Consider the following 17703-nt stretch of genomic DNA (forward strand, 5'->3'; position numbering starts at 1 on the left):
ACTATGAAAGAAAAAACACGATAGAAATGTCTCTTGAAGAACATAAGAAAAGTCACAGAAAGCGAAATATGCTCATCAACCTCAACCCTACACGTTCACATTTTTACTATCGAGTGACAACATGAGAAAAGATAGCATCATAATCATCATCATCATAGGTATTCTGCCATTATTGCGTCGGCCCTCGTGGCCGAGCATTCTAGGGCAACATTCTAGTAATAAAAATAGTTTGGGGTCGCGGTAGCTCAGTGGCGTTCACCTCTGGTGCAAAGGGTCCCGGGTTCAAACCCTGCTCCCGCCATGTGAACTTTGTGGTGGACAAACACCGTGTGCGTGGGTTTTCTCGGGGTTCTCCCGTTTCCTCCCACTTTCTTCATTCCTCCATTTCATTCATCTCTCATCATCACCGTCTCCTTTAGCCTAACCGGCATAACCGTGGGACGTAAAACTCAAAAATTTCATTTTATTCTGCCATTATTACAGCAATGTTGAACTCGAATTCAAGGTTACAATAGATTTACACGTTTCATGGCCCCGACATGCCAAACAACAGATTTTTTTTATGTCTCTCCGCCTGTTCATTCCAATGTATGTTCACCTGCCTAAAGGCCATACCATTCAACGTATCAAATTTTAAAACTAAGGTTTTTAGATTCCCTAGGGTAGTTTTCAAATTTTCTTTAATGGTTTTCTTCATATTTCATAAATCAATTTGTAATTAAACGGCGTGACAAACATCTTGGCATTTGAAGGCGGCGCTCCAAGTTCCATTTAAATGCTGCTAGCAAATGAGAGGCCAACGGTATTGCCACGTTTATTTTGTACACATCCATGTCTATCCCCTGTCACCTGATCGCGCTGTAGATTTCTGCTTAGCCATAGCCACACCCCTTTACCACTTGGCAACGCCGCGCCAGAGTCTGCGTTTTATTCGTTTAGCTGAAATGCCAAGGTGTTTGTCACACGCTTTAACAATCCTATAATACGGTATAGATCGTTCGGTCTAGGAAAAAACTAGATAGGGTAGTTTACTCTAGTTTTCTTCTTAGACACTTTCTCTAAAAAACGACTCAGGCGATTTTGTTCATATCTCATACATAAACGTTTCATTAATAACCTGATAATAAGGCGTAAATTATTTGTCGTGAAAAATCCCCACGGGATAGTTTACTGTTGGGGTGACACTTTTTTTTCAAAAACTACTCAGGCAATTTTTTTCACATTTTGTTAATAACCCTGTAATGTTGAGTAAATCATTTCTCACGAAAATATCCACAAGGATTTTTTTTAAAAGACTAAGTTCCTTAAATATGCTTTATACAATTTTATTGATATATCCTAAAACAAATATTTCATTAACTACCCTAATATATGGTAATATAACATAAGTCATTTCTCATTATAAAGTCCATAAGGCGTAAAATTCTAGCATAAAATGTCTACAAGACAAAATGGTTACACACTCCATGATGTGTCTGTTGTTCTCAGTGAAAATAAAAACTTTGCTTAATGTCCAACCATTATGGCCTGTAGATCAAAGGAAAATGAGTATGAAAGAATTTGTATAATGATAATGGGGGAGAAAAAGGAAGAACCCCGACAAAATCCAGGATTAGTTGTCTATCATAAACGGCCTCGAATCGAATCACGGACCCCTACTATCTGAGGTAAGCGCTTTATCACTGAGCCATGCCCTCATGAAAAGTACAGCATCGACATGCAAGCCTAGTTATGATGTAGAATAGTTTATGAAAAATTTTGACCGACGTTTCGATTTTTGTGACTCATGATGCTTGCATAGAAGAAATAAGATGCAATTGTATTTCACAATATTCTTTGGAAGAATGAATCTTTGTTTCTTGTACGGGTTTTTGTTAACAGGTATACGACTACAGTCGTATTTGGCAGGTAAGAATCTAGAGAGAACTGCAAAAAGAGAAAAGATACAGAATAAGCCGAAAGTATCAGCCTATTACAGTATAACTTCCATTATTTTAGACTATACCTTATGCGATTAGGATTAGGAATTGGATTTCTGGGTTTTCGGCATCTATGGCCATGTTAGCCCGTCACATATGTGAGGGATAACGTTCATCGGCGATCGCACTGCCTGGGGAATTCGAGAGAAAGAAACGATTGGGGAAGGAAGGACCCATCCTGGCACTTGCGTGAGGAAAATCTTACTCAGGATGATTAGTCTGAAAAAGCTTTTACCCCATCGAGGACCTTCAGAATGGCCTGCGTGAAATCCTAACTTCAGTCCGTATAAGTACTGTTTTTTTACGAGAATGGCCAAAGGAACAAGTGTGCTGGGGCAAATCTCAAACTGTTAATAAACAGAAAAGCAAAATCCGTGCAGTTACAGCCGTGTAGTTACATTATAGACTTCCTCACGCGACCCAATAAAGGCTCCTCTGAGTTTAGAGAAATGTGTTCAAAATGCCTGGCGCCACTTTGAGATGACAATACACCGGAAGTAAGGGCGTATAATAAATAACATATCACAAAAATTCTGCTGAAGTGTTTTAACATATACAAAATTTTTAAATTACAAAAGTAACTTTCCGCCTACCTCGTACATATATAAACACATGACTATTAAATATAGACAATACCTTCGGAAAAACGGAGCAGACTGTTAAACATAGATCGTACCTTTGGAAAAACGGAGCATACTCTCTTTTCACCAACTGCCCATAATAGGTCTTCAATCTTAGCTTCTCGGCAATTTAGGCAATAGTTTGAACTCAAGCTAGGAACGTGGATAGTAATACCATCTGCAAAGAAATATTAGAAAACGTACTTCTTCCTAGAGGGGCTTGTAGTTTTATTTTCTACTTAAATAGTATACTCTGTAAATAATATACGTCTAATGAATAAACCTAGCGCAGACATTACTGCTTTTGTGTACAGCTATATAAAATGTCCCCAAAATTTGGATGTTTGTGATAATGTAGCGTCCTTAGTTTGCAACACTGAATAACAAATCTGATATTTTAACTTTTCGTTTAACATGTAAATCTGAAGTATGCAACAACCTGACATAGTTCCATTTGTTAAAATATAACTTTATGTTGAACTGGCAACGCTGTTAACCTGATGGTACCACATAGTATTTCCGAAAATGTCCTCCTGCCGATATTAATAGGGTACAAAATCAGTTTTTTTAATATATATATAGTTTAAGAGTTACAAGAACATATCAGTTTAAATGGTCCATCCCATATATAAGTTTCGTCATTTATTAAAATATGGATCTCATCATAATGTTATATTTTTTGTTGTACTCAAATCTCAGATGTTCCATACCATTTATATACCTCTATTGCACTATGTAATGGTATTATGAATGCAATAAATCTAAATCCATATGTACTCACCTTTAACACATTGATCGCCATGTGTATCACCGCTTCATGTATCATTTCTGATACACAACGAACGTTCTTTGTATTACCACGTGTATATGATCTGATACACATGCTGGTTTATTTAACACATCTTACCTGTAGTCAGGACGCCGGAAAATCATATTGCAGCAGTAATTCTGGCGTCAGTTGAACACTTTTCTTTAAGTGTATTCCGCCCGCGCTTCGTATATTATTTCTGATACACGTCAACTTGGCGCTGACAGTAAAATTTACACAATACACACTGGCAATCAATGTGTTAATACTCTTCTACTCTTTGATACACTTAGTAGAATTTTTATAATATGTAGATTGTTTAGAATATATTGACAGTTATAATAACAAATACTTTGAAGCAATTTATTTCGATAAAGTTTTAAAAAGAATGAATTTATAGGTGCAACTTTAAATAACGTCTTTACAGGTGTTATAGAAAGGAAGAAGGATGAATTCCTTTTTCCAGAATAATACGAGGGTAAGTCAAAAATTGCCCACAATGTTGACATAACTCTTCTTACATTGTATATAGTGACCTCTGTCTTCGTTTATTTTAGTGTTATGCTGTTGTGGTCATGCTATGAAAGTTTGATTCTAATTCCTTCATTTGTCTTCCTTTTGTTACAGACAGAGCATGGCTGCTTCATTACAAGGTAGCACTAAAGAGGAATAACGAGCAGAGAACCATTTTTTTGTGATCGGAAGGTGTATCACGAGGCCGCAATCTATTAAAGACTTTCGGCACAATATGGGAACAGTGTCTTGCAGCAAAGGAATGTCTACGAATGGATTGAAAAAATTCAAAAATGGTCGCACAAGTGTTACGCACGAGGAAGGAACCGGACCACCATCTATGGTCACAAATGATGACAACATTGAGCGTGCACGTGACATGGTTCTTCTGGACAAATGAGTGACTATTAATGAAGTGGCACATCGTCTGACCCCTGATACACCTTCCGACTACAAACACCGGATCACTGCCCGTTGTTCTTCTTTGATGCAAACTTCTAATAGAGCGTCCATGATCTATCTGCAACAAAAGGAAGACAAATGGAGGAATTAGGATCAAACTTTCATAGCGTGACCACAACAGCATAACAATAAAACAAAAGGAAGACAAATGGAGGAATTAGGATCAAACTTTCATAGCGTGACCACAACAGCATAACAATAAAACAAAAGGAAGACAAATGGAGGAATTAGGATCAAACTTTCATAACGTGACCACAACAGCATAACAATAAAACAAAAGGAAGACAAATGGAGGAATTAGGATCAAACTTTCATAGCGTGACCACAACAGCATAACAATAAAACAAAAGGAAGACAAATGGAGGAATTATGATCAAACTTTCATAGCGTGACCACAACAGCGTAACAATAAAACAAAAGGAAGACAAATGGAGGAATTATGATCAAACTTTCATAGCGTGACCACAACAGCATAACAATAAAACAAAAGGAAGACAAATGGAGGAATTAGGATCAAACTTTCATAGCGTGACCACAACAGCATAACAATAAAACAAAAGGAAGACAAATGGAGGAATTAGGATCAAACTTTCATAGCGTGACCACAACAGCATAACAATAAAACAAAAGGAAGACAAATGGAGGAATTAGGATCAAACTTTCCTAGCATGACCAGAACACCATAACAATAAAATAAGCAAAGACAGAAGTCAGTATGAGCAATGTAAGAAGAATTATGCATGGTCCTCGAGGGTTAACACAGAGGTATTTACGTTACACATAGAATGCAGGGAATACATTTTCCTAATACAAAATCTTTATCCCTGTTTTTCATTCCTAAACTTTATTATTACAAACACAATTAGTACACTACATATAAGAGAAACTTCCACTAGAGATCTTACCGGCAAAATGTATTTTTTTTATTGCCCTAAAAGAAAAAGACCGAATAGTTTTTGAAATGGTATGTTGTTTCGAGGTTTGTATAAGCCTGGACCTACAATTTAAAGTAGAATTCACCTCTTGAAATTATTCACAGCAAAAAACTTGATTTTTAGATAACAAACCTATGGTTTTGCATTAAGAAATATTTGTCTTAGAGTTTAGAGCCTTCCTTTTAAGGTTGGTTTAAAGGGACAAGTTTTGCCGATAGATGGCACTACAGTCTCCGTATCTCTCCCATGTATTTTTTACGTTTCACGAAAATTTACGATTTCTCTTACAAATTTCAACTTAGAGACTTCAAATTTTTAGGAAAGGAACTTCATAACCTATTAAAGAGAACAATCCGTGCCGATTTTTTATTTAGAATTTTCTTCATTGTTGAAATGGCTTGATTGTTGAAATGGATACCCAAACCTTTAACAATGGAACTGTTTCAACAGTGAAGAAAATTCTAAATAAAAAATCGGCACGGATTGTTCCCTTTAATAGGTTATGAAGTTCCTTCTCTAAAAATCTGAAGTCTCTAGGTTAAAATTTATAAGAGAAATTGTAAGTTTTCGTGAAAGGTAAAAAATACATGGAAGAGATATACGAAGACTGTAGCGACATCTATCGGCAAAACTTGTCCCTTTACACTAACCTTAATATCAAACCTAAAACCCACCCAATGCTAATCCACCGCATGAGGACAGTAGCACGAAGTCACTGATTTACAAATAATAGCACGAAATTACTTATTTACAAATAAGAGACAAGAAAATAAGAATTAATTGCTCAAAGAAACAAATGGATGCTTTTTTCTTCTTTTTTAAACCTGGAGCGTTTGATAAGTTCAATATTCGCAGATGGTTTCGGAGTTTACTCCTTCCTCAATGCAAAAGTTTTGCTGTTACAAAAATGACATTACGAAGATAGGAAGGTGAATGAGCTTTAGTCTAAGGATCATTTGTTGCAATCTTAAGAAATTATTTCTAGCTACAAATCACTGTTGAAGCTGTTATTAAGTGTTTATTACATTTAAGTGCACAGAAATTATTATTTGTTATAACAAGATTATAACAAAAAGATAATTATCCTATAACAAAAGAATTTCTTACCCTCGTTATCACTAGGCTCACACACCCTATAAAGAACTATGCTAGCATTGTGATTTAGGAGTTCAGTTACACGTTTCGCTAAAGAGCTGAGTCTCCATGACTGAATCCAGGTGGCAGCAGCGTAGTATAACGTCAAAAGCATTCTCCGATTATGTAATCCTTGTCTGTTTCTGGGTTACTATCATAAGACTGAAAAATAAAATTATCAAAAATAAAATTAGTGTCAATGCAAGAAACAAGGCATAATGATAAAACACTCACTTTAAGTTTTTTTTTCAAATAATAATAATAATAATTTACAACCTAATATTTAGTCGCTAGCTATTACCTGCTATGGAATTAGTTTTGTACGAAAGATAAAGAAGCGATAGTTTGACGAGGTATAAAAGAAAGAAAGAAATACAGTAGACTCCCGAGTATCCGGCCTCATGTGGCGGATGGGCAGGCCGGATAACAAAAAATCCGGATAGACCGGAGTTCTATGAATAGTCTCCTCCATAGTCACTACAACTTTTTTTTCGTTTATCACTCATTTTCAAATCTTCACTGTAGTACATTTAAAAATGGTTAAGTATGCCCCAAGAACAATTTACGAACACAATATTGTACGTACTGTACAGTTATAATCAGGAACAGCGGCAATCGTACTATATTGATGTCCGTTACACACTGACGAAACAATGAACAAGGAGCAGAACGCTGCTCTTTTCCTGTCACAACTTGTATTTTCACACGACACATAGGATGATCGTAGCAGACGCCCGTTTCCAATGCCTTGGCAATCAGCGCCTTGCCTTCCTCATTTAATCACGATAAAAGAAAACCAGGCCGCATAGTCGCGAGCCAAATATTCTGGAGTCTACTGTACAATGAAAATAGGTTTCACCAACCCAATGCATCCAATTACTAAGTAAATCTGATAATTGTTACAACTTCTATTGTTTTTGATAGATCAAATTCTTCAACCTTAGAAGTGTGATGTCCTCCTCTTACATTTTAAGTTACTCACTGATAGAACTTTTCAGATCTTATGTTTCATGAAAATCCTTATAAAATACGAAGTACTCGTACCAACTTACAATATTTAAGAAATATTTGACGCATATTTATATAATTCGTAAAAAAAATAAACAACTTACTGCAACCAAAAGCAATTTAATTGCACCAAACTGTTTTCAGCAATCTTTGTTGTCTTAAGAAAATGCCTATCGGTATGTATATATTGCTTAATAGGAAATTCAAGTGAGTGCCACGTTGAAAAGCATGTAATCTTGTAAGTTTAAAGCACAACAGTAACTTAACAAGTGTTTTTCAATGGTACACACAACCCTACAAAATAGTCCTACCTTACGTACGTAGTTACAAAAAATAGGTTCTAGTGCAACACATTTGCAGCAGAAGACCGTTCGAAAGGACAGTTGCTAGAGTACAAGGGAATTATATTAACAATAATTTAAATCTCATCACTTTTCACCGAACACAAGAAAAAAGTGGAAAATGATATTCTGAGAAGTGGGAAAAACTTGTCTGAGTTTTCCAGAGCTACTGATGAAGGCGCCGACGATTGCTGAAACAGTTAGATCCAATTCAAGTACATTTGGATGTAGTAAGTTGTTATATTTTCACAAATCATTGGCACGAAACTAACACTGAATTAAAAGGAGCTAGGAAATGGATTTATGTAGAAACATCTATTTACAATTAAAATAAAGTACATCACCATGTTCCTTACACTGTTGTCCAGCGCTGCCATGCTTCGGTAATAATTCAATGATAAAGTCCCATGTATCATTATCCAAAAAACCATTGATTACAGTAACATATTTCAAATTTTCTGAAGCTTTTATTTATTTATTTACTTAAATATGTGCTGATTTACTGAACTTTTCCCTTAACATCAATTCTGTAATATCTTAAATGGAGTATTAATTCTAAATGTTAAACTAACCAACTAACTCTATGGTCTATGGAGCCGCAGTGGCTCAGTGGTAGAGCGTTCACCTATGGTGCTTGGGGTCCCGGGCTCGATCCCAACCTCCGACAAGTGAACCTTGTGGTGGACAAACACCGTGTGCGTGGGTTTCCTCGGGGTTCTCCCGTTTCCTCGCACTTTCTTCATTCCACCATTTAATTCATTTCTCATCATCACCGCCTCCTTGAGCCTAGCCAGCCTATTCGTGGGACGTAAAACTGACGGAATCCGGAATTTCAATGCCGCGTTCACAAAAACATGACTTCCATCCTCAGACAACTGGATCCATTTTCTACTTTGTATTCCTATTTCTGCGAGATCAATCTAACATTGTCCTTCCATCTCCATCTAGGTCTTCCTAATGGTCGTTTTCCGATTGGACTTCGAGTTAAGATTTTGAAAGCGTTCCTACTTTCTTCCATTCTGGTTGCACGACCAGCCCACCTGAGCCTCATAGATTTGATGGTCCTAACGACGTTTGGTAAACGGTACAAATTATGCAGTTTCTCGTTTTGAAGTTTCTGCCAAACTCCATTCTCGTTTCTCTTGGATCCGAATATTCATCTCAGGATCTTGTTCTCAATCATTTTTAGTTCAGGGTTACCAGAAACAAACATTGAGAAAACAACTGTTTGCCATTGTTGGCAGCCACTTTCTACTTCTCATATAATGTTGCTAGTCAAAACCAAAGCTTGTACTATTAAGATGTAGATTAAACTAAATTATGATTTTGTAAAATTTTATGACACTACGTTATCTGTTGAAAGAATCACTGTATATACTAATAAACGTTAAAGCTATCGCGAGCTCTTTCGCTGGCCTTGCATATTAGCTGTGTTTCCTATTTACCTACAAATGTGAAGCATATCAACGATAAGAGTACATTTAATACAAGTTCAAAAACATTCAAACTGCAAAGGCGAAGAATAAAGACAATATAGCCGTAGTTAGACTGAATTCCTCAAAATTTTCAAAATTTGTATTGAAAGAATTAATATGTATAATCATCTCCCGTCAAAGGTTAAAAAGATTTCCGAAAAAAAGAAACTTAAAAAAGCTGTTCGAAACGTATCGATAAAAGGTACGTTTCACAGTGTTGAAGAATATATTACAGCTGATGTAGAAAATTTAAGTTGGTTCATATAATCGTATTAATATAATTGAATCAAAATTGCATAAATGTACTTCTATACAATTATAACTGTATAAACCTTCGTTTTCTTTATGTATTGTATGTGCTATCAAACAATGAATTATTGTTACGCACATTTAATGAAACATGGAAATTACTAGGTTCATCAAGAACAATTGATTTTGTATCACCACTTAAAGAGTACTAATGGACTGTATAGATTGCTGGAATTACTAACGTATTAGAATAAAAGAAATAAGGCACACAAACAAAGAACGATGCTGGACACTAGGCTTCTGCACAAGAGCCTTACTTAACACTGACACAAAGAATGCGGTGGGGGAGGGGGGGTTAACAGTATTTTGAGAAACAAGAAAGATAGAGACCGCCAGAGTAAGAGACAACGTATTGGAACAAAATTGATCTAAAGAGCCATCTGTACAGCAAAATTTGACACTACATATATTTTCTTCACAGTTTTGGAAATGCTGACAGTAGGTTCAAACACCGCAGAGCATAAGCCTCCTTTTAATTTTCATTTTTATTAAACAGGCAGAGGACAGAATGGCCCAAACAGGTAGCTATTGTAGGTTCACATAAGAAGCCTTCCTGTTTCATATCCTTACTGTATTTAATATTTTTAAGTTTACTTTACTGACATATTCAATACTTTGTATCATTTTCAACCAATAAGGTCGAAGGAACACATTAAATTGAATTTAATTCAAAAATTTCATTGAATTATTTCTTTTTTATAGAGATGTTCTCGGGATATCAGGCAGGTGAAGTCCGACGATAGAGCCGACGTTTCAAGAACTGACATCGTTCTCGTCTTTAGGGCGATTATGTTGAGACCAGTTCGTGTGTACTCTATATAGGAGAGGAAAGTGGGCGGGGTTAAGAATCCGTGTCTCTGATTGGATTGTCTATAGCTTGACGCTGATTGGTCGTATTCATATATGCTTTCTTTATGAGTGGTGCTCATGTCTGGCTGAGTTGAAATCCTGTATCCCTCTTGATATTGTTGGGTTCTTGTAGTATGGCAAGAGATTCTTTAATTATCCTATCCCAGTAGTTTGAGCTCTTTGAAATAATATTAGTGTCTGAGAATAAATTTCTATCCTTCCGTTATACTATGTTCCGCCAGGGCTGATTTCTCCGGATAAAACAGCTTGATACAAGGAGCATGAGACACATCAAACTCTTTTATCCGGAGAAATCAGCCCTGGCGGAACATAGTATAACGGAAGGACATAGAATTTTATTCTCAGACACTAATATTATTTCAAAGAGCTCAAACTACTGGGATAGGATAATTAAAGAATCTCTTGCCATACTACAAGAACCCAACAATATCAAGAGGGATACAGGATTTCAACTCAGCCAGACATGGGCACCACTCATAAAGAAAGCATATATGAATACGACCAATCAGCGTCAAGCTATAGACAATCCAATCAGAGACACGGATTCTTAACCCCGCCCACTTTCCTCTCCTATATAGAGTACACACGAACTGGTCTCAACATAATCGCCCTAAAGACGAGAACGATATCAGTCTTGAAACGTCGGCTCTATCGTCGGACTTCACCTGGCTGATATTCCGAGAACATCTTTATAACATTCGCCGCGAGGGAAGCTTCAATTCTTATTTCTTTTTTTGTTTATTTGTTCTGATTTTACCTGAAGACTGAATTTTCGATACCTTGCTCTGATATCTTTATCTGAGTCTTTAGCTACGAAGGTTGATTTGTTGAGTTGAAGCTTGGCATCCCTTTCAGTACCGAGGCTAGATGAGATATGGACCTACAGCTTAACGTAAGAGTCGAGTTTGATGAACTCCTACCGGAAATCGAACTTGGATCTCCTGCACAATATGTATGTTAACCATATAGCCACGGGGAACTCTACCTAGGATAGGGTTTGGATTTTGGTGAGTATCGGATTAATCATAAATAACTGACCCCTTTATGACTAATCAAAACCAAAACTTTTTCCCAGTTACAGTTTTAGAAGGAAGCGTCTAAGAGAAATCATGATATACAAGTGAAAAGGTAAATAAAATTATGAAATAATGTGAGTTTTCCTCAACATTATATATCAACCTTATTGTAAAATTCTGTCGTTTTAGGGTAGAGCTTAAAGATGGTACACGGGAATTTGCACTTTCTCATCACCTTTGATCATAAAAGTTTTTTCTTGTATACGATAGTAACAAATATTACAGATAAAATATAACTTCCTCTAGATATCCCGTAGTTTGCTGGTGAATTTGTAGGATCCCAATGACCAAATATCTTAGGATGATAGGAACCAAGGCTCTTGCGGCCAAAGTATAGATGGGTGTCTCTCAATGATCAAGCATCTTAGAGAGGCGGATAAAACCCACAGACCGGGTCTCCTAGGAAGTGGTTAAGTGCTTGCAAACACCAAGCCTTCTAACAAGAAAGAACTTTTAGAGACCAAACGTCGTAGAAAGTAGAGGTGATGATCGGTCGGTGGAGATTGATACCTTTTGCGGTCTTCCGGCTCCTTTTATCCAGAAATGTTGCTGACTGTTTGAATCTGTCACTTCCCGACCATCGATGATGATTGACGATGTCTAGTGGTGGTCTGATGTTTGTTCACAGCCAGCACATGATGTTGGAAGTACTTGGAACTTTGCATTATTCAAATCAAATGTTTGTCTCTTCGTTATAAAGACATACGTTTTATATTTCTTTTAGCTGTGTTCTGAAATTTTGCCGATGTTTTACAGTGTTGATTTTGTGTTTCCTTTTACGTAATGCTTCGAAGACACTAGGCACCGTCTTTAGTGTTTTCAGAAACCCTCAGGCAACTTGAATAACACGCAGCTCATTATCATAAATGTTTCAAAAAGGCATCAATAATGCTTTACCATACTCTTGTTTCTACACCACAATTTGATTTAAGTTTGATTTTGATCTAGAAATACGGACATGAACAAAGAAAGAAGGCACAGCCAAGAAATGAAGCAGTCTACACACATAACAGAATAATTATAGCCTATTAAGGTTAATCTCGTTTCTTCCTTTACATCTAACCAAACTAAAGCTTCCCCACCCTTCTTATAGAACTAACGCCATTACAGGTAAGCTAATGATAATTTGGAAAAAGGATCTTACAGCAATTATTTTTATAAGAAAATTTTCTTCAAATTAAATGTCGACTAAAAACAGGGAATTTGTGTTATTATTCAGTTCAAAATCTTTTGTCGTCCCGACTTCTGTCGAGGAATTTAAGCTTAAAATATATAAAACGATAATCATGGCTGTTGTTCTGTATGATTGCGAAACATAGTCGCTTTCTCTGAGAAAAGAACATAGACTGAAGGTATTTAAGAGCACGATCCTAAGACGAAATTTGGATCCAAGAGGAACGGGAATGGTGAATGGAGGAAACTTCATAACAAGGAACAACATAACTTATACCGTTTACAGAACATTGTTAGGGTCATCAAAGCTAGGAGGCTCAGGTGGGCAGGCCACGTAGCCAGAATTGAAAATAGGAACACTTTCAAAGTTCGAACTTCAATTCCAATCGGAAAACGACCATTAAAAAGACCTAGTCGCAGATGGGAGGACAATATGAAGATGGACCTCGTAGAAATAGGAATACAAAGTAGAAACTGGATCCAGTTGGCTAAGGATAAAAGTCAGTGGAGAACTTTTATGAATGCGGCATTGAACTTCTGGGTTCCATAGGCCATAGAGTTAGTTAGTTAGTTAATTTTCTTCAAACTATGATGTTCAACGGAGCCGAACATGTTGCAAAAATGAAATGAATTAACATATTTTATATAGTTGGTTACGGCCTATTCGTAAGCGTATTGCTAATGAACGTTAAAGGATAAATATTTGTAGATTAAAAACATGCATTCAAGGAGTATTTAAAAAATGCACGGGACACAAAGTCAGTGGCAACTTTTACTCTGGTTTTGATAGTTGCACAACTGGAATACTATAGATCAGAATAAAACAGAATGATGTTAGATTAGGCTCAGTGGCGTATTCAAGGGAGATGCTACCGAGTTTAAGCCCAACCCCGAAATTTTATTTACTATTTTAAAGTAAATAAAATATGTTGTAGAATTTTTACATTTCCAGGAATAAAGTTAGCAAAGTCACCCCCGAAACAAAATCGTAAATACGCCACTGATTAGGCTTGTAGGACTTCTTGTGACTTGTTTATATGGAGCTTATTTATTTAAATCACTTGTAACTGGACAGTCTTAAGTGTAGAAGATAGGGATTAAAAATGTATGGATGGAAACGGCAAGGTTCTAGGACACAGGCCCCCCTTCCCACTTAGCTGTAATAAAGACAGGAAACAACGTGCCCTGCGGGCCTCTAAGCCGCCTTCTGTCGCTAACGCTCGCTCGGCAATACTATGTAAATTAAATATTTTACTTTGGTACAGAAAAGAACCAACTTAGCTATTAACCTATATGGGGGGACCTGTGTTCTAAAACCTTCCGGATGAAAACTAACCTTCCCTACTTGTTTATGTATTACTAGCAGCGTTCACCCCGCTTCGCTGCGGTCACCCCGGAACGCAATAAACTTTGTTACTTAGATAATTTTTACTTTTTCGCTTTCAAGTGATATGATAAAAACCATAGTAGATTGCAGTAAATGTTAACATTATATCGCCTGTCATTTATGTTAACCCGCCCCGCTTCGCTGCGGTCACCCCGGAACGCAATAAACTTTGTTACTTAGATAATTTTTACTTTTTCGCTTTCAAATTGCAGTAAATGTTAACATTATAGCGCCTGTCATTTATGTTAACCCGCCGAGTCACACGGTCATGCGGGTTGCATATAAATACGTTTATTTTTACCTATGATGAACTAATAACAAAGGATTTGTACGTATGGACACCTGAATGGTCAATTATCTCAAGACACTGGTAATTGAAAATTAAAGTGATATGATAAAAACCATCTAGGGTCCAAATCCTAACAACCCCCCAAAAATGAAAGAAATTGGTTCAGCCGTATTAGCGTGATGAGCGGACAAAGGATTTTGTACGTTCTCTTTTATATATATAGATAGGTTTAGTCACCTTGTGCGATATATTGGCCATCGGAACACTGAAACTGCTTGTCACGAACTGTAATTGTTCCGCATGTTTCTCATACCGTACGAAGGATTAAATGACGTTTGTCTTATCCACGTTATTTTTACATTACGATTTTACTTTTAGAAATGAAATCTTTCAGTATAACGTTCCATGTTTATGTCGTTTAGATTAAGGGAGACGATGATTAAAGCACATGAATAATGATGGATGAATTGGTGGAATGAGAAAGTACCCCGAGAAAACCCACGGACACAATGTTGTCTACTACAAACTTACTTGGCCGGGGATCGAACCAGGGACTTTGCACACCAAAGGTAAGCGCTTTACCACTGAGCCACCGTGCCCTCCCTAACTTTACTTTTAGAGATATGATGTTTCTACAAATAAGGTCCGGTGCTATCCGTTATGGAATCACAGTTTTGTAAAATTTACAAAAAAAATATATATCAAATGCCATTTCAAAGCAGGGATGTATATATATATGTATATATATAATCAAAATATATGGAGTTAAAAAACATAATCCAAACTGTATGCTTTTTATCACGTAATAGTCCATAAGAAAGACAGGATAAACTGAATTCCTGTGTGAATACAGTATGTTACGTGTTGATTCGGAACGTTAAAGTTGTCCGACAGGTAAGGAGTATAGTGACATTAGGAAAACACGTGTGTTTCCACTATCCTCGTTTACGTGTACTCACCATCACCCGCACGGACGCATCCCGACTCAGACCTTTCAGCTTTACCCTGAACTGACTCACTTAGATACACTTCTTGCTGTTAGTGGCAACTTAACTCAAGTTGGTTAGTGTTTCTTGCATTGTTTTTATGGTATATGCCTGGATGCTGTATTTATACTCATAATGGTTAAGCCCTCCTAAAATGAATCTGCACCTAAAAATGCAATTCATTTCATAAGAAACAATTTATAAGATACTAGGAGTCGAATTCGTGATGAAAAAAAAATGAAATATTTCAGTTTAACGTCCCAGGATTATGCTCTTTAGGCTTCGGGAAACGGATAAATAAGTCAAGTGAATGATGATGAAAGAATTTGTGGAATTTGAATGTGGGAAGAAACGAGAGTATCTCGAGGTTGTCCACCACAAACTTACTTGGCGGGAATAGAACCAGGAACCCCATGCACCAGAGGTAAGGCTTTTACTGAGTCGCTGTACCCTCTCATGATGAAAGAAGTACGTAAGTTATGAATTCATGTATGGTCCCATAAACTGGGACTGCATCTTAGTTATCTTTGGGAATTTAAAGACTTCTCTTGCAAATTTTCCGAATATTGATATCCGATTCCAGAGTGTCTTATCTTAAAAATATATATATATATATTTAAAAAATACAACCTGCACTTCTAATTATGGTAATAGTATACATGAGAACCCCCTGATCTGCGTTTCTTGTGTTCTATTACCACTTCTACTTGAAATACCATAAATTTTATACGTAGTACAATAGTAAGAAGAATCCATGTGCACAAGACATGCGATATGCGTTAAATCCCCCCACCCACACACACACACAGCCATAAATAAAGTACAAGGGCACTACACATGCATATATAAAGTACAGGTACGTTCTTTTATTTTCGTATCAGTCGATAAGTAAATAAAAGTCGCTTTGTTACCCCCTTTGTAAGTTCGTACATACTCAATGAATAATCCCTAAAAGTATGAGCGTCCTTCTCCTTCGGGAACTGATGCAGCTTCATGTATACTATATCCCTAATTATTTCTTCTACACCACAGAACTACAATTTAAAATCTCTAAAACAGCTAACATCACCTTTTAAACAATTCAAAAATACTGAAGGCACTAACATGTAAATACAGGACAGAACCCAAATATGCATGTCATACCTAAAAAACATTATTTGCACCGGAACAGATTAACTTGAGACTCTAATCTTCTGACTAAGAACATTGTAGAATCAAAATGAAATTTGTTTGTTGAATTTCCAGCCTAATACAAATGTTAGAACTGCTGACAGTAGTTAAATAATCTGAACTCCCACTACATTACACAGGGACGCCATAAACACTTTTCTGCTCAAACGCAGACGACAATTTCTCAGCTGATGACGGGTGACAGCAGTTACCATTTTCACCAGATGGAACAAGTTAGGTCTTACACTTCATGTTTGAAATTTCAATTCAGATATTTTGTAATAAATAGTGGATCTTGTTTCAACAATAATACTGGTTATTGCTTTTGTCAACAGCTGTATATATAATATCTGTCTCTTGATTGCAGTTATACAGGGTGGCCCATTTTAATCTTTCCACGGAAATTTCTCAAAAACGGTTGAACATAAATGGCCCAAACAAAATTCAAATAGGAAATACTATGGAGCGTAGATGGAGCAAATCGAATGGTAATGTCGCGGTGACACCCAGGGCCGCCCTTCATGTGGGCCCAACTTTAAAATTTTAAATGGAAACAAGGGGTGGGTGATAACTCGTTCGATAGATCTTTAAAAGCTAAAAAGCGTTGTGGCAAGAAATTTTTTCTACCTGTCACCGTATTCAAAATAGCCGCCAAGATATGTTGCCTGTATCAGACAAAACGTCCAGTATCACTAATATGAAAACGGTTGAACATAAATGAACCATACAAAACCTCAAATAGGAAATGTAATGGGCAGTGGCGTAGCACACTTTTGCGGGCCCCCCTGCAAAGTATAGAGAAGGGGCCCTAGTTGTAAAGCCGATAGAAGTAATGTTGAGGTTCTACTTCTTTAAATCTTTATTCATCGCAAGATTTCGGGGGCCCCTATACCTCGAGGCCCCCCCGCACTGCGGGGGTTGCGGGGGCAGCTGCTACGCCACTGGTAATGGGTCAAATCGAATGGTGTTGTCGCGATGCTCTCCAGGGCTGCCATTTCCTCCTTTCCATTATAGCACTTTCACTTTAATAATCTTTTCCTCTCTTGCTACATTCCCTAATCGTGGAGTGATAAATACCCTCTGTGATTTCCTAGACGAATTTTTGTTCTGTTCGTTTATCTTTAACCGTTTTCATATTAGTGGTACTGGTTTTATCTGATACAGCTAC

The 17703-nt window shown here is 36.8% G+C and overlaps 1 protein-coding gene across 1 annotated transcript in view; it reads right to left on the reverse strand.

The window, feature by feature from the left end:
• Hcs (holocarboxylase synthetase-like protein) overlaps positions 1-16892 on the reverse strand; it is an 89848-nt gene extending 72956 nt beyond the window's left edge. The window contains exons 1-3 of the mRNA XM_081731801.1: positions 16509-16892; positions 6425-6613; positions 2656-2777 (exon numbers count right to left, since the gene is read on the reverse strand). Coding sequence (XP_081587927.1) covers positions 2656-2777; positions 6425-6566 — 264 coding nt within the window. The 5' untranslated portion in view covers positions 6567-6613; positions 16509-16892. The remainder of the gene's footprint in view (positions 1-2655; positions 2778-6424; positions 6614-16508) is intronic.
• Between the last annotated feature and the right edge of the window lie 811 nt (positions 16893-17703).

This window comes from Thermobia domestica, chromosome 1, assembly GCF_964235325.1.
Source record: "Thermobia domestica chromosome 1, izTheDome1.hap1.1, whole genome shotgun sequence".
NCBI lineage: Eukaryota > Metazoa > Arthropoda > Insecta > Zygentoma > Lepismatidae > Thermobia > Thermobia domestica.